This window comes from Lepisma saccharinum, chromosome 5 (assembly GCF_977018435.1).
Source record: "Lepisma saccharinum chromosome 5, izLepSacc3.1, whole genome shotgun sequence".
Classification (NCBI taxonomy): Eukaryota; Metazoa; Arthropoda; class Insecta; order Zygentoma; family Lepismatidae; genus Lepisma; species Lepisma saccharinum.
The window spans coordinates 72,515,085-72,540,623 of record NC_139233.1 but is presented as its reverse complement, the minus strand read 5'-3'; the positions used below and the strand labels follow the sequence as shown (position 1 = coordinate 72,540,623).

General features: G+C 37.1%; 1 protein-coding gene across 8 annotated transcripts in view; it reads right to left on the bottom strand.

The window, feature by feature from the left end:
* LOC145987877 (uncharacterized) overlaps positions 1–25,539 on the bottom strand; it is a 366,758-nt gene that overhangs the window by 54,822 nt on the left and 286,397 nt on the right. For 2 of the 8 annotated variants that reach the window (XM_083122663.1, XM_083122656.1), the window contains exon 5: positions 2,458–2,982. In XM_083122663.1, the coding sequence (XP_082978789.1) occupies positions 2,458–2,982 (525 nt within the window). Of the gene's footprint in view, positions 1–2,457; positions 2,983–5,453; positions 5,588–8,551; positions 8,628–13,122; positions 13,187–20,177; positions 20,451–22,568; positions 22,663–22,685; positions 22,732–25,539 lie in introns of those variants that run through there. The other 6 variants (XM_083122660.1, XM_083122659.1, XM_083122661.1 and 3 more) reach the window with 6 other exon arrangements.

Below are 25,539 nucleotides of genomic sequence, written 5' to 3'. Positions count from 1 at the left end.
AGGATTTAATTTCCCGTATTACTGTAATTGATAAATCTTAAATCACTCGCTTCCCCTTTTCCTTTTTTTTTATTTAAAAGTCTAGAAAACATCGCGAGTTAAGTTGCAAATAATTTCCTATCGGCGGGGCTAATTCCTGCAAAATATGAGAGAAGTTAAGAGAAGGAATGAATATGGACATAGTTTTTGTAAGGATAAGTGTTGTAAGAGATAGTGGAACCAACAAAAAATGTAAATAAAAAGAATGGTCTACGTTGATTGTCATTGTAAATATTTTGTGAAATCTGTCAAGGGGGGTAATTGTTAACAGATTCTTGTTTGAGGGGACTTATTTATAGAGAACACGTTGTTACGTATTGTTATTGTAAGGAATCAAAATGTCCACTTGTTAAAGAAATAAAAAGCATATTGAGAAAATACACATCTTACTTGTTCAGGTAATGAAGGAGGGCGATGGCCACCGTTTAGGATAAGTTCACCTTTCCCTGTATAATTTCTTGGGTAGCAGGCATTTTTTTTTTTTTTTTTTTTTTTTTTTTTTTTTTTTTTTTTTTTGGAAGGGCCAAAAAGCAATTGTATGTTTTCTGAGTCATATACCCGTTAGTTCGTCGGGAGTGGGACTTGACGAGCCCACTACAAAACTCCAGACCAGCTGGCGGTATATGCGAGAAGGAATTGGATCGACGCACTATTTAATACCTTGCAAAAAAAACAAACGGGGATTTAGTAGTTTGACCTTTGCCCATTTTGATTTGTCTGATCCTTGGTTTTCTTCCTAACAGGACGTGAACCACCCGTGATAGAACAACTAAAGATATATATATTTATATATATATTTGCACATATGTATTTTTTGGGGGGTGTGTTATTTTATTTCTATTACAGGGAGATATCCAAGGGAACGCACGTACTTCCAAAATAATTAAAAAAATGGGTTGTGATGGATTGCCAAGAACAAGAACGAATTGGAACAAGACGTCACAGTCGGCAGACACATCGTACATGGTGGCAGTGTCCATCTTATCATGCTTGATGCGATAAATATTCTTGCCAAAGGAAACCTTGATTTCACCTACATTCCATAATGCCAGAGTTATAAAAATTTTATCCAAAGTGTGTTTGAATTTTAAATTCCCGCCAAGAAGCCCAAGCGAGAACGAGGGTATTTTCGTAAACCTGCTTGGGAGTCTAAAGGTTAATTCATGCAACGTAATTTAAATAAGTAAACATTGCAACGTTATATAGGAGGATTTTTTGCTGGTCAAAAGAACAATTGATTGATTTTATTTTGATTTAATGTAAAATCCTGAAATATATTTATATATTTGCAAAATCAAATGTTGATAATCAAAAATTGATAAAATCCAATTGTAATGTAATTGTTGTTTCATGAGAGTTTTTGATTACTCACTCTTATTGATTTTTCCATTAACTGTTTATTAAAGTCTTGGCAAATCAAAGGATAATATTGGAATATGCTGTTGTGAATAATTGGACGTAGGAATTGCTACCAAGAGTAATTGTTTAAGTTACGTGATCAATACTGCTGTTAAACGAGCAGCACTTGTTAATTGATGCATAAATATAAACATTATTGTGAAAGAAAACTTGAATAAAAGTATCATACTGTATTAACTGCAAACTTCTCACGATCATTTTCAACCTGACTCGCAACTACTCAACAAGATTGGCAAACTATAATTTTGTGTTGTTAGTGGTGACGGTAGACTAGATTGTGTTTAATACAAATTGTGCAATGCTCACGCAGACTGGAATATTTCTATTTTGTCATTTTTGGGCAATTGTTAAAACTTTATCTTACAGGCATTTAAGTTGAACTTTACATGTTTCGACAATATAACTTTGTTGACTCAACATTTGCATTTCAGGTTTATTTAAGTTTTACTCTCTATTGCCACCCACACAAATTTTAAGTTCTCTAGAACTTTCAGGGGCTGTGAACAACATGGCAAATACCTCAACTCAAAAGATTTTTGTGCGTTATGCTAATTTTGCTTGCTAACACCCCGGCCCCTAATTTTTAATATATGGTAGCTTCCCCCTTTATATAATTAACGCAGCAAGCATAACGTTACATGATGAAGCAACATCAGATTGCCTTCCTCCTTGGGACATCTTTTCTGTATTTGCTTATAAATCTCAGTTGGATATTTCTGTAGCAATCTTTATCAAAATGCAGTGCACAAATTTCTATTTTCAGCTCCGGAAAGCACCATCTAGCAGCGAGAAAAATTGAACTACAGGGAACAACTGTAACACACACACACACAAAAAACTATCAACTTTACTCGTTCAACTAATGTGCTGTATCACTCAGTAACACTAATAGTTTCTTTACAATAAATGTTTTAGTGTCACCGGACTATATGTACAACCTGTATAATTTTATGTGTGTTATTAGGATAAGTTCTAATGTGTGTTATATAAAATACATACCTCAGACATGGAGTTTCAAAATCATCTTCAGCTTTCAAACCAGAAAGCTCGATAGGGTTATCTGCAATGAAAATTTCTTCAATCTTAATAGTATGAGCCTCTTCTTCAAATTCTCTGTTAATTTCATTCTCCACTACATCTTGCTGAGAGTTAACAGAGTGTCCTAAGGTTGTCTCAGATGTGAGTTCATGTTCTATCTTGCAAATTGCTGCAAATTCTTGTGCTTCGAATTTGAGTTCAAAATCAGGCTCTTTCAAATAGGGAATTAATATACTTCTTTCTCTATCACACATCAAGTTCAAGTTGCCATTTAAAGGAGCTTCCACAGCCAAATCAAATTCCTTTGACTCATTATTGAATGACGATTCAATCTCCATCCTCTCGTCTTCTGCACTTGCTGATGAAATTTCTTTAGATGAAGTTGACAGTGTGTCGATTGTCTTGACATTTCTGTTTTCGAGCAGCATGCAATGTTTACTAGATGCCCCATGTTGTGATTTCAAACTGAAATCTGATAGTTCACTACTAAAAATAGAAAGACATATTTATATAGAGATGGGCAAGATGACATGAATTCTTTTACCAAGTACAATAGTATACTTAGTATAAATATAATAATAATTACTTGAAAAAGTAACCCATAGAAAGAAGCAAATCATATTGGTTTAACTTTTAGTGGATGGAGTCTCTCGTGAATGCACAGCCTCTGAGGATGGAAACTCTTCAAGTTCACACTTTTCAAACTTTTCGTGCAAAGTAAAAAACAAAAAAAACTCTAGAACTATTTGTTGTAGGGAAATGAGTTTCCTTTGAAATGACAAGGCTTGTAGTGTAGGTGACATTTGTACAATGTACCTCCAAATAATGAAAGTTAAACAAAGAAGTAGAAAATAGAAATTTTACCTCCAAAAATTGGCATTCGGTATACCTCTGTGACTACCACAATGCACCAAAGTGAATGAGAAATGTATTATGTAGCAGTGGTACATTCCTACAAACATGCAGTTGCATTGAAAAAAGTCTAATATTTCTTGGGGAAAAAATAACAACAAAGGACAATATTTTGAATAGCCTTACTAGCTACCCAAAATGTGTATTTATTTTCACACAAACTTTCCAATTGTTCCTCCTTCACATAATTTTTACAGCACATGAGGCATTAATATCGGGATGACCTTTGTGGTTGACAATTTTCAATCAGTATCCTGCTTTGCACAGTTCATACAAGAGCAAACTACACAGATTGCATGAGAAGTTATTTTACAAAAGCCATAAGGATCTTCACAAACTTCATGAGCTTCAAGGAATGTTCTACTGGAAAAATATGTCTAACAAGTTACACTAATATGACTTATGGAACATTGAGTTACTGAGTTTTGTTTCTAAGTCCACTTTATGCACATAATGGCTAATCAGGATGGGACCTACAGTTTAAACTGAGATGTAAACCACTGTGTGTCTCAATTGGGTATTGAAACTGAAACCTCTTGATTACATGGCAAGAAAGATGCCAAACTATTGGAATGTTCCCACACACAACCACTGGTGCTTTATATCATGATATGTTAAGATGTTTCTCTCCACCGAATTTTATATTCCTATCTTTAGTAATTTCTCAGAAATGGACAAGAACAGTTTTTAAACTCACGAAATTTCACACTCATGCTTATGGTGATATCAAAGCATTAAGCCGTAACAGGTGTGGCATAGTCCCTGGGACCTTCTGCTTAGTACAATGCTCTCGTTCTCGGAAGTAATAACATGCACTTCTCTATCCTTTTCAGTAGCTTCATATTTTAGAATATCACCCCGGTGCCACTTCGCTCCCTGTATTTTAGTTTCAGAGCAGTAGCCACTCATGGGTACCAAGGACCATGCGACGCACTTTAGGTAAGTCTTTTGGTATGAAACCTGGTGCGAGAATCAGATTTGGCAATCCGTGTTTTAGATGGAAATGTCATTGCCACACTTAAAGAAGTTAGAAGGGGAAGTGAATTATCAGATATGGATTCTGATAAAAGTGATAATGAAACATTTTCGTCCATTATGCTTTCCCCTTTTTGACATTGTGCAGAATTTTTTGTGTGCGACTTTGCTATGTGATTTTGTTATATTTGAGTAACTGCATGTTTGTTCTGTGATAATTGACCATCGAAAAAGCATTTCTTGTATTTTACAGTCATATGACAATATATTTACAGAGACGTTTACAGATATGTGTCCGATTTTTGTAGCATTAGATAAACTGATTAATAAACATGGAAATAACAAAAATACTGGATAAAGGTTTATCATAATTCCATGAAGAAGGACCAAAATACATGATAATTTGTGTAAAATATTAGCTATTATTTTGATTACTCTTGGAAATGGTAAATTCAATTTGGTGGTCCACGGAACCACCCAATGCCCTTTGTTACAATCTGGCACCATGCCTGTTAGATGTTAAAAATGTGTCAACTTCCAGTTTCATGACTTCCATGGATAGACAGACATGCAAAACAACATAATTTATATCTCGTTAACATTTAATGTGCAGAAAATGTGAGATCATCACATGTATATGTTTCCGAGATAACAAAACCTCACTTTTAAATGATTGTTGCCTCTCTTGGTCAATGGGACTAGCTGGTCAAGCTTATTTTTGTTGCATAAGTTATTATTTGATAAGTCCATCAGTCTACCCATCTGTCTTTATGACTTGAAGAGTTTTTTCTCACATCTTCGCAGTAAACATGGGTGGATATACGGAGTGACAGATGCATACGACCGTCATACAAGAGTACTTTCTCACTTTATCGTAATCAGCACATTCAAGGAAAATTCTGTTGATTTCCATTTTGATGCTCGATATTGAAAACTACAAAACTGCAGTCTACATGTTCAAAATACTTAAAGAATTTTTATTTTATATTTTTTTTACAAAAATGATTATCTGAAAACAAATTAAAAACACTATGGAGCAAAATTTGCAAAGTCTTGATGCACTAACTTACCAATCTGAATCAGCAATCTTGACACAAGAACTAATATTTGATATTTCGGTGAACAATTCATTTGAAAAAGCTTCATTTTTTTCTAAGATTTCAATATTTGGCATCTCTTTTCCTTCATGATTCATTTTAGCAAACTGAAAATAAAAAAGCAGAAATTGGTCACATGGACATGATGTAAGCACAAAGAACTAAATGTAACAGAAACAGCACAATACTATATATATTCTTTTCTTGTTAGTTAAAACGGAGGTCCATAGTTACAAAAGAACAATGATGATGAAAATATATACTCTAACAAATTCTGAAGTGTTGGAAACAGATTCAATCTAATAAGAGACAGTGCAATAATACTGGCTGTACGTATCTATACTCGGCACAACAGATGTGCAACTGTTGGGATGCATTTGCAGCTCAACTCTCCCAACTCATTTTCCCTTTGCTACTATTCCTCAACTCTGTTGCGTCAAAATGATGGCACTGTAGAAACTGTGTGTGCATCGTCCTCCGTGGTAGGGGAGGGGTGGAGCAGACTTCATCTTGGTCAGAGCTGCAGGGATGAAGGGGGAGGCATGCGAAAGTTTCTAGCTGAAGGGTCTTTTGTTTGTAGTCCCTTTATATCTGTTGGAAGACGTATTCAGCTATAGGGGCATTCCATGTGAAATCAACAAGTGAAGAGGCACTATTCAACCTTACATTTTTTTGATTCATTTGAAATTTGGTATACTGGAAGGACCACTTTAGGTAGGAAAATATGCAACTTTGTAGATCCTTATCTTTTGTATTTCCGAAATTACAGTGTTGCAAACTGTTCGATTTTGACAATTTCTTCCACCATCTTGTTCACTTTAAATTACAATATTTCGACAACCAGGGCACAAACAGAAGTGATTCGGATGGTGTTGTAAAGGTCTTTACGAGTTCTTTCACACAAGATGTAGCATGTCTATGCCATGATAAAAAAGAATTGAAGGTGATGTAAAGAAAATTTTGGTATCCATTTTTCTCAAAAATGGGTCTATTAATTTTTTAAAAAATTACATGTTATACATACACTATTACTCAAGAAGTATACAAAATTTTAAAATGGGATGCCAATGGGATCTGGAGTTATGTTAGATTTAGGTTAGGTTTGGGTAGGGTTTGCTAGGTTAGGTGATGAATGATAACAGATTTTCATAGGCAAATTCCTAATATTCAAAAGTAAAAGTCTAACAGAAATCAAATATAATATTGTTTGAATTAATGTACATGAATATGATGTTTAAATTCCCATTTATTATAAAATAGAGGGAGACTCAAAAGTCCAGTTCCATAGCCAACTCCCTTATTAGTGCACACAGCGAAAAATGAAAAGAGGGGAAAAGTTGGTGGAAGTAGGTGAGTTTCAATCTAAAGTAGAGTTGTAAAAAAGCCGGCTTTTTTAAATGAATGTTTTTTTTTTTTTCGATAAAAAGCTATTGCATAGTGGTTCACATTCAATTTTAACCCTAGCTTACCGAGGTAACGAGGGGACATCCAGGCCCACCACATGCATCTTTGAATGCATCTCATTCGAGACACTCATGCCAGTGACAGTGTACAATTGTTTGGTAATGATGGTAATTATAATATTTAATAAACAATTGTATTTCTACAAACAAAAAGCATTAATCATAAAGTTATTATGGATTTTGTGACTTTTAGTGAATGATAAAATAAATACATGTGAGACAGTCATGCAATAATTGGTTATTATTTTTTATTAAAGATGCAGTGGAACTTTGATAACTCGAACTTGAGGGGAAAAAGAAAAAATTCGAGGTATCAAGGATTTTGACTTACCAAGGTTCGAGTTATTGAGGGTCAAAATCGCTGACTTCGAGTTATAGAGGTCTAAAGCACATTAACAATGATGGTTACATGCACGGCAGGGTGGGGGAGTTCAAGTCCCAACACCATTGTTGATGACCTCACATTGTACATACGCACCCTACACTTCCGACTTACTGAGGTCCGTGTGACTAAAACTTCGAGTTATAAAGGTGATTAGAATTTAACTTCGACTCATAGAGGTTTTTCATACTCTACCTTTGAGTTATTGAACTCAAACAGCATCCCATAAACTGTACAAAAATTTATCTTATCAAGGTTTTATTCGAGTTGTTGAGGTAAAATTAGTATTGAGTGTCATGGACAATTCAAGGGGATTACAAAAAGTTCGACTTATCAAGAAATTAGAGATATTGAGGTTCAAATTATCAAGGTTCCACTGTAGTAATTTTTGTAATTATTACAATTAATAAATAACTGCACATATATAATCAGCAAAGGAATCAGTGATTCAATAACAAAATTATTTCTTGAATATTAGTGATCAAAAAATAAAGTGTGGGTCTGTGAGTCGCCCCCTGGTATGTAAGTTCCTTGTACAGCACGGGTAAGCTAGGGGTAAAACTAAACGTGTAGTCCTGATGAGCACATCTGACCATGCAATGGACTTAAAACAACCTTTTACATGTTTGCGTTTCAATTTAAATGTTGATGTTTACTCAGTGGCGTACATGCAAGAGAATGTCTTGCTTTATACTGAAGGAGACTGTGTCGCTCGTCATCTGTAACTTCAGTCTGCTTTTTTGAAAACACTGTTTATATCTAGCTATGAATTTCATATTGTAAATTGTATTTTATATTCAAAAATTACTGTCTATTTTACAGTAGGGAGATAAATGGAAAACCATAGAACAGGGAAAATACTGCAAACTCATGTATTTTCATTGATTTGAGACACTTTTGTGCCAGTTTTTTCCGACCACATCCAACTCTACTCTAAAGTCCTCGAATTTCAACGTAGCATGCACCATTCAGGATGTACACTGGCACGAAAGAAATTAGAACTGATTATAAATCCGGAAAGTCTTAATTATCAGTAAGAAGATGTAAAAGTACCTCACGCAAACATCACTGTTTCCTCATCAACAAGGCATTCCACAGAGTAATGCCATATTTACTTGTCGCTGGTTCTCCACATGAGGTTCGAAGGGGTGTCATGCTTGAGACCCTCCCAACTACAAAAACATTTAGGAATGTTTATGCCAACTGGAAATTACAAAATAGCTCACCACACGGTAAATGGACCAATTCAGAAAGCCACTTCACACCTCTCACATGAGACACAGATGGTAGCAGCAGTCTGTAAATAAGACTACACTAAACAAATGGCTGGAAGCAAGAAAAGTATTATGTAGTATACAGAAATTAAAATCCATTCTCAAGAAAACATACAAGAAGTAATCGCTATAGCTCCAAAGTATGTGTCAAGACATAAATAGAAATCGAACCATGTAAAAATGAATGCGTAGCATGATGAAATTGCAATTAAACAAAGGGAACTTAACAGGAAGTTGCAATTCTTTTTCTGGGAGGGGCACAGAAAATGATAAAAGATAATATGATAAGATGTAACCATGAAAATATCATGTGCAGATGCTTCAACATATTACAAACAGCTTATACTGGGTGATCTTTTTAACCTGAATCATTTGAATATCTTGAAAAAAAAATCATCCTACAAAAAAATGTTCCAAAATAAAAAGTTGATAGTTTGGAGGGGGAAGTTTAGTGGTGCAACAAAAGAACACCCCCTCCCCCTCTTGTAGCTGGGGTGGGGGGGAAACTTCGAAATTTCAAATAGAAACCCCTATTTTTTGGGATGAATCGGCTAGCGCAGTGCGACAAGAAAAACTTCATCTTTCCCTACCAACGAACGCAATCCAGAGGGCTCATTGTACCGGAAGCACGCGGTCCAGAAAACCTCGTCCTATTATGTGCAAATTCCTCTGCGATACGGAGAAAGAGAAAATTCTTCGATATTGCAGCAAATTGAAAGGCTCAAATATTTACATCGAGCAAGACTATTCATTTTCTGTTAGGCAACGACAGAGACTTAAAAAGCATCTCTTCGAAGCCAGGCAGCAAGGGTGTAGAGCTCATCTGCAATATAAATATCTCAACGTCGACGGCAGAAAATATACAATTTGGGACTTGGAAGACAACCATGGCAACTTTCAAGAATGCATGGAGACCCGAGAACCTTCAGCTGCGTCCAATTCCCAGAAACAGGCTTTCCCTCCAACCCCCAACAATGGAAATGTGACGTTTCAGGGAGCACAAGTGACAACGACCGCATTCCAGCCATCTTCATGCTGTAATCCGTTTCCCCCCTCCACCTCCAACGGGACAAGGAAAGAAGAGAACAACCGGATATCCCAAATAGGTCACCAGTTTCCCCCTCCCTCTACTCGGCGATATCCCAAGCGCCAGGGAAGCAACCAAGGAACGAGAGCCTGAGGTGAGGCCAGATGTAGAAAAGTAAGTGGTAATGGTCAAGTGACCAGCAATTATGTCAATAAAGGAACTGCAAGTGTAAGTGTTTCCTACCAAAATGTGAGGGGCTTAAGAACTAAACTCAAAACATTCTACCTGAGTGTATTAAATAACGATTTTGATGTAATCATGGATAAGGAAACATTGTTAAATCCATCGTTCAGTAACAGCGAAGTAATTGACGATAGATATATTTTGTTTCGGTCGGATCACGATGCACAATCTTCTGACAAAGGCTTGGGGGGAGGGGTACTTCTGGCTGTAAACAGGGCGTTTCGAGCTATCAAAATTGAAACTCCGGTAATTGACCCTCTGATAAATTACTTGTTAGTAAAAATTAGCGAAATAAATATGCATATTTGTGTAGCCTATTTCCCTCCAAATACGAATCGATCTGTATACAGTTCCTTCTATCAAACGTTAGATTCACTTTATGAGCAGGGGTCTTCCCTAATTATTGCAGGGGTTTTAAATTTCCCTCAGATAAAGGGTGCAGATCACAATCTCTTATTTTCAAACGTAGCTTGCGTAGAATTGAGTCATTTCATGTCACTCCACCAACTAAACAGCTTCAATGACATAAAAAATGATAACGCACGAACGTTAGATTTGATTTTAAGTAACGTTAATAACATAACAGTCACAAGGGAATCCGATCCTCTCGTACCAGAAGACATTCATCACCCAGCTTTAAATATTGACATTTCCATGACTAAATTTAAATCTATCATGAAAAATTCAATTCAAGCAGAATATAACTATAACTTTAGGAATGCAGATTTTTTAAAAATGTATAATCTTATGAGAGCTGTAAATTGGAATGATCTGAAGAAATACACTAATATTAATGCTGCTATTGATAAGTTCTATGAAATGGTGTATGACATATTTAACAAATGCGTACCTTCAACGAAAACTCAACCGAAGAAATTTTCGAGCTGGTTGTCACGGGAGATTATAAAGAATATCAGGAAAAAAGCATATCATAGGCAAAAATGGAAAAATAACGTTCCCCATGCTGAACATCATTATGAGAAATTTAAAGAATTTTGGAATATTGTTAAACGAGGGATTCAAAAAGCATATACGCATTATATTTCAAGCTCAGAGTATAACATACTTCATACCCCTAATCTCATCTTCAGCTTTGCCAAAAATATGAAAAAACAAAAAAGAGCAGAACCTTTTCAATATCAAGGTAAAGTACTTTCTGACACTCTAGAAGTAACAACAGCGTTTGCTAAATATTTTCGATCGGTGTACCGGCAGGATGATGGAAAAAATAAGACTTTGAATATTCAATCTTACAGTGAAATCGATAAACTAAACCTATCAGATATTAGTCTTAAAGAAATCAAAGATGCCATTAAAAATCTTAAACTGAAAAAATCTATTGGTTCCGATAAAATTCCGCCTTACATACTTAAAGGATGCGGTGAGATACTCAAATATCCCCTGCACACGCTGTTCAATCTTGTACTTTCCACCTCAACATTTCCAGATATTTGGAAATTAGCAAAAATTACCCCGATACCAAAAACAAATAAGAAAATGATGTAGAGAATTACAGGCTGATAGCAGTCCTGCCAAGCTAAAAAAGGTAAAGTGCTCCCCTGTGCATAGCACCACGGCATGAAGGCGTATAGGGGGTGTGGGGGTAACGCCCCACAGTTTCTTGATCCGGTCGTGAATGGGGTGATGTGATCATGCCCCTGACCACCTTTACCCCCCAGGGTTTCCCCCAGGTACCCATGTTATTCAACGCTGGGTGGGCGCCGTTATCACATACGATCAGTGATCTCTCCTTATCAACATGGTTTCTTAGCGGAGCTCAAGTAGATGTAATATATACAGATTTTTTGAAAGCGTTTGATACCGTAAACCATAGAATCTTAATAGAAAAACTGAAATCATACAATCTATCGAATCCGATGTTACAATTGTGTCAATCCTACTTAACAAACCGCAAACAGTACGTCACGTTTCAGGGAAATACTTCTGATGAATTTGAAGCTACATCCGGAGTTCCCCAAGGCTCTAACCTTGGTCCCTTATTCTTTCTCATGTACATAAATGATCTTCACGAACATCTGAATCAATCGGGTAAACTACTTTTTGCGGACGATTTATAAATATACAAAAGAATTTGCAGTTAGCGACTGTACCGAGTTACAAGCGGACATAAACAGTCTTGTGGAATGGTGTGAAAGCAACAAACTAATCTTAAATAGCGAAAAATGTTACCAAATGTCATATACTCAAAACACTACATCAATAAAATACGACTATTGCATAAATAAACAAAAATTAAAACGGGTAGAAACAATCAAAGATCTAGGAGTTCTGTTTGATTCTAAACTTACATTTCACGCACACGTTAACTTTATAACAAACGAGGCTTACAGACTTCTGGGATTTATAATGCGTACATGCAAAGAGTTCAAAAATGTCGGAAGCTTAATGATGCTTTATAATGCTTACGTTAGAGTGAAAATTGAATACGCAAGCATAGTGTGGCACCCTTAAACCCAGCAAGATATAAACAAAATAGAACAAATTCAAAGTAAATTCTTAAGACACTTAAAAGTACAAACTAGATGGTATATACCCTCAAATGGAATCCCGTGAGAACCTTCTCAGATATTTTAACCTAACAACTCTCAACAACAAACGCATCATGCATCAGCTCATTTTCCTCCACAAAATTTTAAATAATCTCATTGAAGCTCCTTTCACCCTGTCACAGCTTGACTTCTATGTCCCCTCAAGCAAATTACGACCAAGAAGGCAACTCTTCGGCCTCCGCCGTAATAGAACCAACGCTCTGACAATATCCAACACTTAATGATACCATCAAAACTGAAAACAGTGTGGACTTATTTTGCCCGACCGCAATTTTGAAAAGGAATATACTTAAATTATATAAATTACGATAGAACCTAAGACTTATATGTTTGTTACATGTTTTCTGTCTATATACTACATTCATCTGTGAAATATTTCAATAATGTTATCATAAAATTATTGTATACTGAACGCCATTAATGGGTAATATACCTGTTGCATTCAATTCCTGAAATAAATAAATAAAATGGACTGTAAACGTGTGGTGTGGAATTATTGATTACAAACTCATCGGTCCCTACTTCATTGATGGAAATTTGAATGGTCAACAGTACCGTGACATTCTTCAAAATGAACTGCCAATATTACTTGTAGATCTTAACCTGGAACTGAGACAGAACATGTGGTTTCAGCATAATGGATGTCCAGCGCACTATTCGAGAGCAGCACGTGAAGTACTCACCGTGACTTCAATGGCCGATGGATCGGCAGAGCAGGTCCTGTAAATTGGCCTGCCAGATCACCAGATCTTAAGATCTTACTTCACCAGATTTCTTTTTGTGGGGCTACCTAAAAGATAGTGTATCGAGAATTGCCAACTACTCGTGAAAATATGATAGAGCGAATCCAAAACGCTTGTGCCATAATTGAACCAGAGGTACTTTTGAGTTGTGTACATTTATTCGAAGTGCCAATAATAAATGTATTGAAGTTGAAGGTCACCATTTTGAACACTTAATGTAATTGAGAAGTGAATGTAGTTTACTAGCCATCGAGATATCTAGAGCTAAGAATTGTCGAGTAATTTTGTGTTTTCAAAATAAATTTATTTGTTTTACAACAATTTCAAGTCCTGGAACAAAAATGTTTTATTTTTTGAATTTAAATGAATTGCGAAATGAAATACATTGGTTTTAAAGTGTAAACATTCAAGAAATGAAAATTTGTCGATTATAGCGCCATCTATCACGAATCGAAAAAAATGTTTCAGACAAAACTTATGTATTTTTTTCCGTAAAATCTGAATCTGTAATAAAAAATAGGGGTTTCTATTTGAAATTTCAAAGTTGCCCCCACCCCACCTACAAGAGGGGGAGGGGGTGTTCTTTTGTTGCACCACTAAACTTCCCCCTCCAAACTATCAACTTTTTTTTTTGGAACATTTTTTTGTAGGATGATTTTTTTCTTTAAGATATTCAAATGATCCAGGTTAAAAAAATCACCCAGTATACATTGTTAAATGTTCTACCTCCAAATTGTAAACAAATGGATATATTTTGGCTGTGGTCTACATACAACCAATATTGATATCTTGAGAGTCTTCTTGGTCCATGTACACAATTTGGAAGCATCCAGGAGAATGCAAACGCCACGAGACAATAAAACCTTACGACAATTTACTCATCCAACAACAAGCACCATCAGAGTATGAAATATAACACTTGCATTCTAACCTTAGTCACTTTTGGGAGCTGCTTAGCAATAGTCTTTAGTTCTTACTTTTGTTGTTAACAGACACACATTTTGAATAATAATGGTTACAAAGTAGTTGAATGATTTTCTAAAATATGAATTTATATATATAAAATTTATTTTACTTTGCTACCAAATGACAAATTTATAAAGAAATTGTTTCACCTCCATCTCATTTCTAGAATGCAGTGTTCTATCTATGGCACTCAAATCAAAGCTAGTGTGTGCAATTGTTCTATCTGAAATTGCAATAATTAATTACAGCATAAGTACCTAACGAAACAACTTCTTCTATTTCAAGAGACTTCAACATATGTATCAGCCTTTGCAATGATACAAACTTTCAGTGCAGTGGTGACAAAGGTTCAATAAATATATCATGTGAAATTTTAAAGAGGGCTCCTGAAAAAATGAAAAATTGGACATAGAGTTGAGTTGCTGTTTAAGTCCACTTTATGCGCAGATATGCTAATTGGGATTGGACCTACAGTTAAAGTGGAATCCGAACCACTATGTGCCTCCACACGGTATCAAAACCAGGATGTCTTTAATACAAGGTGAGCATTAGCAGATTTTTGTGATATACAAGCAATTCTACGTTATGTGTGTTACCCATGATTACAGAAAGGAATAAGAATAATTCATGTAGTATTAGCTCGTAACTTACAAGCCCCTGATTCGATTTCTGGTGTCTAGTAAATATAGTCCAGATTAATAGATTTGTGCTTTACTTTTTTTTATTCTTCTACTATCTGGAAAAGTATTGCTCAAACACTTTTGATCCTTGTAATATAATGCTATCAATACTTTTTATAATACTTAGTCATCCCTTTTAGGAGCAGCATCCGTCCTCGTGCACCTCCTGCTAAATGCGCCAATTGGCAGTTGTGTTTCTAATGTGAAAAATAGAAAATGTAATGAAAAGTTGGTATAATATTTCCATGCTGTTGCTGCTATCAAAAAAGCTGAAAAAAATGCTACCATGCTACTTCTCGTGGAGAGCACAACATATGTGTAATGCGTGTAACGTAGGCATGCACAGTCAAGAAGAAAAACACCAATTATATATATTTAACAATGCATTTTAAATGTTCTTGACTCTAAACAGTGTGCATAGTACTGAACGAAGAAATCTACACCGAATAACAAACAAGCTTGGTGCTGGTTTGCCGATGGAATTTACGGAATGGATATCTACATGTAGTGATAATAAATGTGAGAGTGATTTTACAATAAAGTACAATTCCCTAATTTCGTTCATATTTCGCATACTCAATAATTTACGGCTCCTAATCATGAATCTGCAGTTAAAATTTGGCACTCACGTGTGGAACTTGCAAAATAATCGGGTCCATGACCGACAATGTACAGTTGCTAATTATTTATCGCAAGATTTTGCATTTCGAATACTTAAAGAACAAAATATATATTCCTGATATTACTTCGACCCCAAATTTTAACTGTTTGCCTAACCTAACCTTGCCGTGCATGGTTTGTGGAGCTATCCATGAATAGTTTGTGGGGCTTCCCGTGCATCGTTAGAGGGAATTAATGCTAATTGTGACCAGCCACTTTAAAAAATGTCAGTCTCGTAGCACTTGAGAGACAAATTTCAACCACAGAATTTCGAATCGACCCTTCTTAATAGAAATATGTTTGATACATCGTTGGAAAGGGTATGAATCTACGATTCCAGAAATGTAAACATTAAGGTGAGGAAACAATTGGAAGTGGGAAAAAAGTAGTATTAATTGGCCCCCGATTCCGGGCTCCGCCCCCTACCCCTACCATGGCCCCGCCTCCGCTCCACTACGTTCCAGCTACCTGCCTTTTTCTATAGAGTCTCCTTGAATGAAAACATGAAAAAATACGATTTAAAAAAAGTTGAATCCTAGTGGAAATACGCTTGTATATTCCCGTTGAAAACCAAACTTCTACCTGGCAATACTGTGTGTTTAGAACATGGATTAGGTTCAAGAAAACCAGCTATGGCAAGTAATGTAGTAGTATTTCTTTTATTATTTCATGGAAATGTAACTTCAAATTGAGAAATGCACAGTGGCAATTCGAAGTGTTAAATACGTACAATTAGCGCACAACCAGTGCTCGAAAAATTTTCCTCAAAACTAGGTGCCAGCTCTGATAATCAGGCACCAGGAAACTACCTAATACTAGCAATTGTGCATACTACAGTGTGTTTCAAAAGTCGCAGAACCCAAACTTTGAAAATGTATATCATGAAAACCGTAAGACGTATTTACACCAGGTTTTCTCCACTAAACTAATCATGTATGCTATCACTGGGTTAATAAATTTATGTTAGCATGTATCCAAATAAAAGCAATTACATTATTTTAATAAACATTGTTAATTTGCTGAAAACATCTGAGAATTGATTTTCAACAATATATACCAACGTAGAAATTTTCAGCAAAAAATGCAGGGTCGACCAGGACTCGAACACAGGTCTCTGATATACCGTGCCATTGCTCTAACCACTGAGCTACTGAGCCGGCCTGGCCTCGCCTGATTGCACAGTGGCAATTCGAAGTGTTAAATACGTACAATTAGCGCACAACCAGTGCTCGAAAAATTTTCCTCAAAACTAGGTGCCAGCTCTGATAATCAGGCACCAGGAAACTACCTAATACTAGCAATTGTGCATACTACAGTGTGTTTCAAAAGTCGCAGAACCCAAACTTTGAAAATGTATATCATGAAAACCGTAAGACGTATTTACACCAGGTTTTCTCCACTAAACTAATCATGTATGCTATCACTGGGTTAATAAATTTATGTTAGCATGTATCCAAATAAAAGCAATTACATTATTTTAATAAACATTGTTAATTTGCTGAAAACATCTGAGAATTGATTTTCAACAATATATACCAACGTAGAAATTTTCAGCAAAAAATGCAGGGTCGACCAGGACTCGAACACAGGTCTCTGATATACCGTGCCATTGCTCTAACCACTGAGCTACTGAGCCGGCCTGGCCTCGCCTGATTTTCGCTGTCGCTGTACCTGTGTGGAATCTTCTCTGCCAGTGCTACTGCAATGGGATCTGTTGCCTTTGAAATACAGGAGACTTCGACGTTGCCGTGTTCCTCCCAGCGTAGAGATGTTAATTATTGGAGATCAGGCACACACAGGAAATGTACTACGTAGAAATTTTCAGCAAAAAATGCATTACCATCTCTACGCTGGGAGGAACCAGGCAATGTCGAAGTCTACTGTGTTTCAAAGGCAACAGAACACGTTGTGGTAGCACTGGCAGAGACGATTCCACACAGGTAAAACTGCAACAACGAGAAATCAGGCGAGGTCAGCTCAGTAGCTCAGTGGTTAGATTGATTGATTTGGTGTTTTAAGTCCACTTTATGCACAGTAAGGCTAATCGGGACTGGACTTACAGTTTAAAGTGGGATCCGAACCACTTGTGCCTCCACCACGTATCGAACCCGGGACCCCTTGATTGCAAACTCAGTGGTTAGAGAAATCGTATGGTATGCCAGAGACCTAGGTTCGAGTACTGGTTGAACCTGCATTTTTCGCTGAAAATTTCTACGTAGTACATCTCCTGTGTGTGCCTAATCTTCAATAATAATACCAAACTCTTAACAATTTGTGGGATCATTTGTTGGTGTTGGACAAGTCATAAAACAAGTGCTTTGTGAGGTACAGCAGAGGCAGGGAATTTTTCTTGGAAAACCTCTTGCACATGAGTGTAAGAATGAGTAGTAAAATACTCTTCAGCAATGCACACGTGCTGCTCCAAAGAATACACCATGCTGAATCAATTAAAAGAACAGGCATAGTAGCGTCGAAAGTGAGCGAAGAGAATTCAGTGTAACCAGAGGCAGACTAGGATTCTCTCAAGAGTCCAATTTTGGCACAAAATCTTGGTTGATGATTTTTCACCACATAAATGTATAGCCAATATTTAGGCACATGTGCCGTGCGTCTGTTGACAATATTTCGACCTGCTAGCATTGCCATACATGTTCCAAAAATGGCACCTTTTCACTCAACCCATAAAATCGCCAATAAAAAATCCATCAAATGTTGCACATGACCAATATTGGTCGCAAATGAAAGATTGACATTTCATTAGACATCTATCTTCAATAATTTCTTATGCAATTTTCTCATTCAAAAGTGCATTTCTGGAAAATTTTTAACGCTGCCTTCCGCCAGTTATTAATTTATCTAAATTTTCTGTATGGAGAAAACTGATAATTTTAAGCATTGAAAAATATCTCAATGGATGAAACTTTATAATGCAGAAAACCTGGTGTAAATATCTCTTACGGTTTTCATGATATACATTTTCAAAGTTTGGGTTGTGCTACATTTGCAACACTCTGTATATGAAGCTGAGCATCACGATATTCAAAACATCGCTAAATCATTCGAGAAAACAGGAAATGGGGCATTGGGGGACAAAGAGTAAGAAATTATTACTGACTCTCTTGAATGTTCACAACGTTGATTCAAAAAAAAAATCATTTGCTAACTTACGCTGTGCTATAATTTGACTTAGAATCATCAAAATTTCGTACATATTACAGCATAAGATCACAGTCACCAGGCTGAAATTTTAAGTCGCCCTGGAGTCCTGGCGACCGGGATTTTTCGAGCCTTGCGCACAATATGTTTTTTCACTTTCAAACGGTAAAACACAAGGGTTGATTGTGCAGTCTAGCCATTAAGAAGTCTAAATTAGTGAGTATGCGAAATATGAAAGAAATCGGGGAATTGTCCAGTATTGTAAAATCATACCTAAACTTGTAATTAATTAGCTAAACTGCAAGTAAAAGTCTAATGGTTTTTGCAAGCTTAATAAGAGGAAATTTTGTTTTAAATCCACTCTTGTGCACATATGATCTAATTATGACCGTACCTACAGTTTAACCCTGGAACCCTAACAGAGGTTACCAATAACCCAAACGAGAAAATAAACTCCCTGTAATTTCAGCATTATTAGGTTGGCAACATTGAACCATTGTGTATTATTTTTTTCCTAACCATCTCCGAAGTTTGGTCTTCAATAATCTCTAAGAGATCACTCAACCCCTGTGCCGAGTCTTCTAACCCAGGGAAAGAACTGTAAATGTGTTTGGTAGACAAAAAAACTAAAACAAGCTGTGTAAACTGAGGTACCCCAGTTTGCAGAGGACATCGTCATGACATTTGTGAAAAATGCTTACACTCTGGGTAACAGTTCGTTATATCGGAGACACGTTTCTTCATTTTTACAGAAGAAACTACTTATGGAAATGAGTTTCTCTAAGGTTTCCAACATTCGTCGATATATTTTTTTTCATCGTGGAATCTATTTGACCATGTATTTTTCAAGAGAAATATTTCACCGACGCACAAGTGCCATTGCTTTCGCTACGTGAACCGGATGCTGCATACGTTTGATAATGTAACCCCCTTTCAGTGATTCCAACCCCCTTTTTTTTACTATGCTTGCCTAACCTAACCTTATCGGAAATGGTTCGTGGGGCTATCCGTCAGCTACCCATGCATAATGTACAATTTGCACACATGACGAACACGATAGTACGTATTTTCCGATGCATACTTACAACAGTAGTCAACCTCTGCCCACAATATTGTGTGTTACGGAAGCGAAGAAAGTAATTACAAAAACTACTCTCTGTGTGAAAAATTGTGTTTGTTTACGTGTAAAAAGCATAATGGTACCTTGAACTATGTTCCGCAATACACAATTGATAAGTACGAACCATGCGAAACACAAAATATCCTATTTTAATGTGTATCTGATATAACGAACTGTTACCTACACACTGTATACTGGATTTTCATTATGTTATGTTATATTACGTTATACATGTATTTTCTTCTATCATTGTGTTGGTCATTACTGGTTGTACCCTCGCTTAAGGCAATGGAGCAGTTGAACTTGTTAAAACACTCAACACTTCATTGTATTATGATATGTTTTCCCTTATTGGGTAAAATTTTTGTATCCACAAAACGTATTTCTTCAATTTTACAGGAGAAAGTACTTACCGAACTGACTTTCCGTACACTTTTGAAAGGTCGTTGAAGTGTTTTTTCCTATCAGTTAATTTATTTCACAGGTAAATCATGTATTTTTGAAGATTAATGTCTCTCCAATGCATGAAAGCTGTTGCTTCTATGTCCTTCCACAACGTGAATCAAATGTTGCAGGCATTCAATAATGTAACCCCCGGTCAGTGTTTCCAACCACACCGTTGTTTTCCAAGAACATGACAATTTTAACTATGTTTGCCTAACCTAACGAAATGTGCATGGTTCGTGGGGCTATAGCCTATATGAATGGTTCATGGGGCTATCCGTGAATGGTTCGTGGGACTACTTATGAATGGTTTGTGGGGCTATCCCTGCATGGTTCATGGTGTTTTCGAACCTGGAAAAAAAATACAAAATAAGTAACACGAAAGTAGGTATTTTTCAATGAAGAAGGTTGCAACACTGTATAACCACTGATCATGGACAACGCTAGTGAAGATTTCTCCGCCATATTGAGTGTAACTCAAGCGAAAACGAACAAACAAGAATTACTCGATATGTCGAAAATTGAGATTATTTGCTTGAAAAAACGAAATGGCACCTTCAAGAATCCTTAGGAATGCAGAATACGTAAGTACCAATGTGAAAAAGAAGAAAAAGGAATTTCAGATGTTTGGCGGATACTGAAATTTTAATCCTTATTGCATTCGCATATTACTACTATGTTATTAGTCATAAAAAGGCCTATCAAGTGCAGAAGCCATCTTGTGTATATTTGAAGCAATCCTGCTAAAAAATGAAGTAGCCATAAGTGGATATTTAGGTGGGGTTACAGGCAACCCAGGGTAGTGTTAAAGGGTGCTAATTTCGTGTTAGGGTTCCAGTGTTAAAGTGGGATCCGAACAAATGTCTCTACCAGTTATCGAACACCACTGCTACATCGGGGAGGACAGCTAGTTTCTAATCGGAAAGAAGTATCGCACAACACTGCAAGTAATTTCGAAACCTGGTGAAAGTAATTAGTGCTGTTTGGAGTTCCGGAAAGTGACTGATTGATTGATTGATTTAGTTTATTTTACTTCGCGTTTTGTGCCTCTTGGCTAATTTGCGAAGATGGGGATGAGTGATGAAATGGATGAAAATGGACATTCACAAACAACCATACCCGACCGGGATTCGAACCCGGGACCCTTGGCGTCGTAGCGCGATGTGCTAACCACTCGGCCACAGGGTCGGGCGGAAAGTGACTGACAACAGTAAGTATGGTATAGTGAAAACACATTTCTTCAAATTTACAGGAGAAACTACTTACGGAACTGATTTTCTGTAGACTTTTGGAAGCTTGTGGAAGTGTTTTATCCCTTCGTTCAACTTATTTGTCCAGTAAATCATGTATTTTTCGACATAAATGTATCTGCGATGCACGATAGCTCTTGCCACCATTACCGTCGACTACATGAATCAAATGTTCTGAGTGTTCGATTATGTAACCCCCTGTTAGTGTAGCAACCACGAGGTAGTTTTACAAGATGACGTGTGAAGGTTGCATTGTGAAATTATTTTTTTTTCCAATCTAATTTTCTGTTTGCCTAACCTAACCTTCCGTGAATTGTTTGTGGATCAATTTTCGCTTAAAAACCTTCTGTGAATAGTTTGTGTGGCATTTTTCGGTTAATAAGTTTGGGGTAACATTATCGTATGAGGGAAATGGATTCCTTCAAATTTACAGGAGAAAGTACTTACGGAACTCATTTCTTTAGCGTTGTGGAAGTTCCTGAAAGTAGATTTGATCAATTTTAATGTGAATGCATGTTGTTTTCTGCGGAAATCTCAGTCCGACACGCTGTTCCTGCTCCCGCCATCTGCTTTCTGAACAAGAGTGCAATGTTCCGTGTGTTGAGATGATGCTACCCCGTAGCCAGTGATTCAGCCTCGCCGTGATTTCACTAGAACATGACGTGTCTGTATTTCCTACAGTGAAATAATGCATATCAATGTCTATTTCTTAGATTTACAAGTACTTACTGTTACTTGTTGCTTCGAATCTGTAACACATTATGGCCGTGATAGCGTACTGGTTTAGGGGGCGTTGTGAGAGTGTTTTGTCGATTTATGCAGTGTTACAACCTCGTTCAACTGAAAATATCTAATTTCGTGCCCGGATTTGGGAAACACTGCATATTAGCTGACAATAGACAACGCGAGTCAAGATTTGCCCGCCATATTGTGTACAACAAAAGCGAATTAGCAACGAACAATAAACACTTGTAATGTAAAAAATTACTCTTTTTTCAGTGCAAAAAGCAAAATTCCACGTTGAAAAATGTTCCTCTATGCATAACAGGTAAGTACAAATGTAAATAATTAGAAAATAATCGAGTGAAATGTGTTTTCACTATACCATACTATTATCGAATTCCGGAAAGTGCTTTCTATTGTCCCACGCCGATAAAAAAATATATACAAATTTCCTTAAGGACGAATACCAGCGACAGATCAAATGGCCTTCCCGAATAAGTTTACCTTTACTGTACGAGTTTACTGCACAGATTGTTTACGATGTGCTTATATGCGTTGTTTAAACACAGACTACTGCAGTATTTACATCGAACGCCACGCCATAGACATAACGCTTTCCAGAACCCACCGGTGGACGCGCTGGGGCACTGCTGATGCACGTTTCGGCTCTCCGTATTTCACCGGTGCGCAGAACTGTCACCAGCGTGCATCAGACTGGTGCATCAACAATGACGTCAATTTCGGTGAAATTAGGAAAGCTTCATGCTGCAACAAATGGAGAAATGCATTGCTTTTAGTAGCAGAAAAAACATTTTTTACGCGCAATAATGTAATAGTAATCGTAAAAGGAACACCAGAAAATGGAAGTAGAAGGTACGTACTTTCAGGGGATATAAATTTTGTTCGTCTATTTAGAGGAAAAAAGCAGCCCATGTTCTGCAGTGAGACCCACTAGCTTTCTATGGTAATAGCATGACAGAACCATAGAGTAGTTAGGGTATAGAGGATTACCCCACATTTAAACCTCGCTGCGCTTTGAAATTGCATTTCCATCGGTGGCCAGTAGATGGCGCGGCCGTCTTCTTTTGCTGCTCCCAGTAAATAGGGGGGGAGATTCATTGTCCCACTGGAGTGTCCTTCACCACAGAAAGGACAGGGGTGGGTTGTGAAACAGGTTTTCTCAAAACGAGGGGGGAATATATGTCTTTTTCTGATTTCATGCAGTTCGTGAATTTACGGAATGAGGACTTTGCCAGGCAGCTACATACCCTACCAGGGCGCGAAATCATTGAAGATTGATTTTTTTTTTGGGGGGGGGGCAAGAAAATTGTGGTCTACACAGACATACACAAACTATACATATATATTATGTATGTGCATGAAACTTTTCAAATTTTCTACCAAGCAACTGACAAAGAGCCTATATGATTATTGTCGGGACGCGCTAGCAAGCGGCGTGGGACCACCCACTCTGGTAGCGACGCGCTGTTGCCGGATTTACCTACTTCAGGATTCTCGCGAGCCCACAGAAACATGAGGAAGGCTGAACTACTGCAGCTCCTTATGTTACACAAACCCCAGTTCCCCATATATCGAATAGACAAGCTTGCAGAAGAAGCGGGACATACGGTGGTCCGTCTCCCGCCTTATCATTGTATGTACAATGCAATCGAACTTATTTGGGCACAGGTCAAAGGGCTGGTAGCACAGAGGAACACTTTGCCACCTTTTACACCGTCTAAAATTTTGCAATTGACAGAACGGGCTATCGGGGATGTGACAGCAGATAGGTGGCGTTCGGCTATAGAACACACAAGGAAGATTATTTCCGAAGCATGGGAAAAGGAGGGAGTTGAAGAGCAGCAAATGGAGGATTTTGTAATTTCACTTGGGCGGGAAGACAACAGTGACAGTAGTAGCTCAGATGAAGATGTTCTTTTACCAACCAACAATGAAGATGATCTTGGGATAGCGCCACTGCAATGGTAGCCGGTAAGCAAAAACAACTGATTCTTTCAACTACTACTTCTGTTTTTTCATTCATTTTTTTATGTTTTTACATACAGGTAGCTCAAAGCATTATAACACATGTACCAAATGTATCATTAATATTAAGGAAATCGAGCAATTGCCAAGCGTTTCGTTGTAATTTATTGAACTCTGCATTGCCAGAGCCTGTATTCTCATATAGCTCCCAAATTATCTCACTTCACACACCCACATGTGCCTCCCCGATGGCACAGTGGTAGGGTAAGTGTTGTCGCCTTGTAATCAATTGATTGATTTTTGATTGATTTAGTTTATTTTACTTCGCGTTTTGTGCCTCTAGGCTAATTTGCGAAGATGGGGATGAGTGATGAAATGATGAAATTGATGAATGGACATTCACAAACAACCAAGCCTGACCGGAATTCGAACCCGGGACCCTTGGCGTCGCAGCGCAATGTGCTAACCATTCGGCCACAGGGTCGGGCGCCTTGTAATCAAGTAGTCCTGGGTTTGATACCCTGTCGAGGCACATAGTGGTTCGGATCCAACTTCCAACTGTAGGTCCATTCCAGATTAGCCGTAGTGTGCATAAAGTGGACTTTAAAACACCAACTCAATCAATCAATTCACACACAATTGATTTGTTCTTGATAAATTCTTCTCCGTAATACAGTAACTCAGTTCTGTAAAATTCTGTTTTGGAGGTGAATTTTTGTAGGTTCCTCAAAATATAATTTAAAAACGTGTTAACGAAACGAAGTTGTACGTAATTTGTTTATACGTAATTTGCCCTAATTTTCAAGAAATACATTTCATTTGTACGTTCTGAAGCTTCAACAATCGCGGCGTGATAAAGAAGGGAAAGAGAGGCGGCATGAAACCAAAGGAGAACGATTTGCCACAGTGTTGTTCATAACACAAGACGCATTTTCTTTTGTTGGTAATTGTGATACGATACAACATAAGTAAAAAGATGCCGGTAGCTGATGCTTGCAATGTACCATAATAAAAACACAACAAAGGTTCTTTCAGTGAAGGTTTTCGGTTGCCGTGTAGAGCAGGAATATAAAATGTTTCATGCTTGCCAGAATGCCCGAGCTTGCCAACAGCTGACTAGCCTGTCCGTGTGTTTGTGCGAACGTGGCAACGTAGAAATCCCCCAGCCACATGGCAGCCAACGAGGAGACAGAATTTGATCACGTTCTGCCGTTCTGCGTTCTGATTGCACGTCGCTTCTTATCGCGTCCGTACAGTAATATTTATAATGTTATTAAATATAAAAGTAAATTACTAAACATGTAAAAATACATTAGTATTTAATACATATAAGGGAATTTATTTGATATTTTTTATGTATCAGATATTTATA